The sequence below is a fragment of the Manacus vitellinus genome, unplaced genomic scaffold (assembly GCF_001715985.3).
Source record: "Manacus vitellinus isolate BGI_N305 unplaced genomic scaffold, ASM171598v3 scaffold_141_pilon, whole genome shotgun sequence".
NCBI classification, from domain to species: Eukaryota; Metazoa; Chordata; class Aves; order Passeriformes; family Pipridae; genus Manacus; species Manacus vitellinus.
In genome coordinates this window covers 208635-209815 of record NW_021939012.1, presented here as the reverse complement: position 1 = coordinate 209815, position 1181 = coordinate 208635, and the positions used below count along the sequence as shown (strand labels likewise).

The window sequence follows — 1181 nt, the reverse complement described above, 5'->3', positions numbered from 1 at the left end:
TGTGACAGGGCTGTGACAGAGGCTGTACTGAGGGGTGTGACAGAGGGTGTGACAGGGCTCTGGCATGGGCTGGAGAATAGGAGTGGCTTTACCCACAGGTGCCCTGAGCAAAGGACTGTTTGCTCCCGAACCCCAGGGCCAGGGAGGGGTCTCTGTGCTGGGTACTCAGTGCTGGGTTCTGGTTCTGGGTGCTGGTGCTGGATGCTGGTGCTGGTTTGGGTGCTGGTGCTGTTCTGGGTGCTGTTCTGGGTGCTGGTTTGGGTGCTGGTGCTGTTCTGGGTGCTGGTTTGGGTGCTGGTGCTCAGCCCCACGCTGGGGCTCCCGGGGGTCATGGCCCCCTCCCCGTCACGCCGTTCCCTCTGTTGCAGACCCCCAGCTCCCTCCTGATGTCCTCGGGGCTGTCCCACCACCGGCGCTCGCTGGGCGTGTACCTGCAGGAGAGCGGGGTGGGCTCCACCCTCAACCTCAGCCTGGACAGCGACACCAGCAGCACCTCCACCCCGTCCAGCGGGAAGCCGGGCGGGCGCCGCAGCACCTCCACCCTCTACAGCCAGTTCCAGACCTCCGAGAGCGAGAACAGGCAGGGGGGCTCGGGGGGCTGGGGGGACCCCTCCCTGGGGGGTGAAGTGCTGTAGGGCACAGCTCTCCGTGGGTTCCCGTCCCTGATCCCTGTTCCCGGGGCTCCTTCCCACCCACAGGTCCTACGAGGGCTCCCTGTACAAGAAAGGCGCCTTCATGAAGCCGTGGAAGCCTCGCTGGTTCGTGCTGGATAAAACCAAACATCAGGTACTGGGGGACGGGGGGGCCCCGGGGTCTGTCCTGTCCCTCCATCCCATCCATCCCTCCCATCCCAAACCCTGACAGGCGCATCCTCTCTCCCACAGCTCCGGTACTACGACAGCCGGATGGACACGGAGTGCAAAGGGGTCATCGACCTGGCCGAGGTGGAGTCCATCACCCCGGGGACCCCCACCATGGGGGCCCCCAAGACAGTGGATGAGAAAGCCTTCTTTGATGTGAGTGTGCCCTGGGGGCACTGGGCAGCCACGACCCCACCGGACACTCCAGGCTGTGGTGCCATCAGGAAGGTGGTGGGGATGAGAAAATCAGGTTGGAATAGGACTGTGGTCAGTGGGAGTGGCTGAGAGCAGCATCACTGCTCAAGTGGAGCTGAATAACCC

General features: G+C 64.2%; 1 protein-coding gene across 1 annotated transcript in view; it reads left to right on the top strand.

Moving 5' to 3' along the window:
- SBF1 (SET binding factor 1) overlaps positions 1–1181 on the top strand; it is a gene marked incomplete at its 5' end in the record, with an annotated part of 41244 nt that overhangs the window by 32360 nt on the left and 7703 nt on the right. The window contains 3 exon segments of the mRNA XM_029958143.1: positions 369–580; positions 699–786; positions 885–1016. Coding sequence (XP_029814003.1) covers positions 369–580; positions 699–786; positions 885–1016 — 432 coding nt within the window.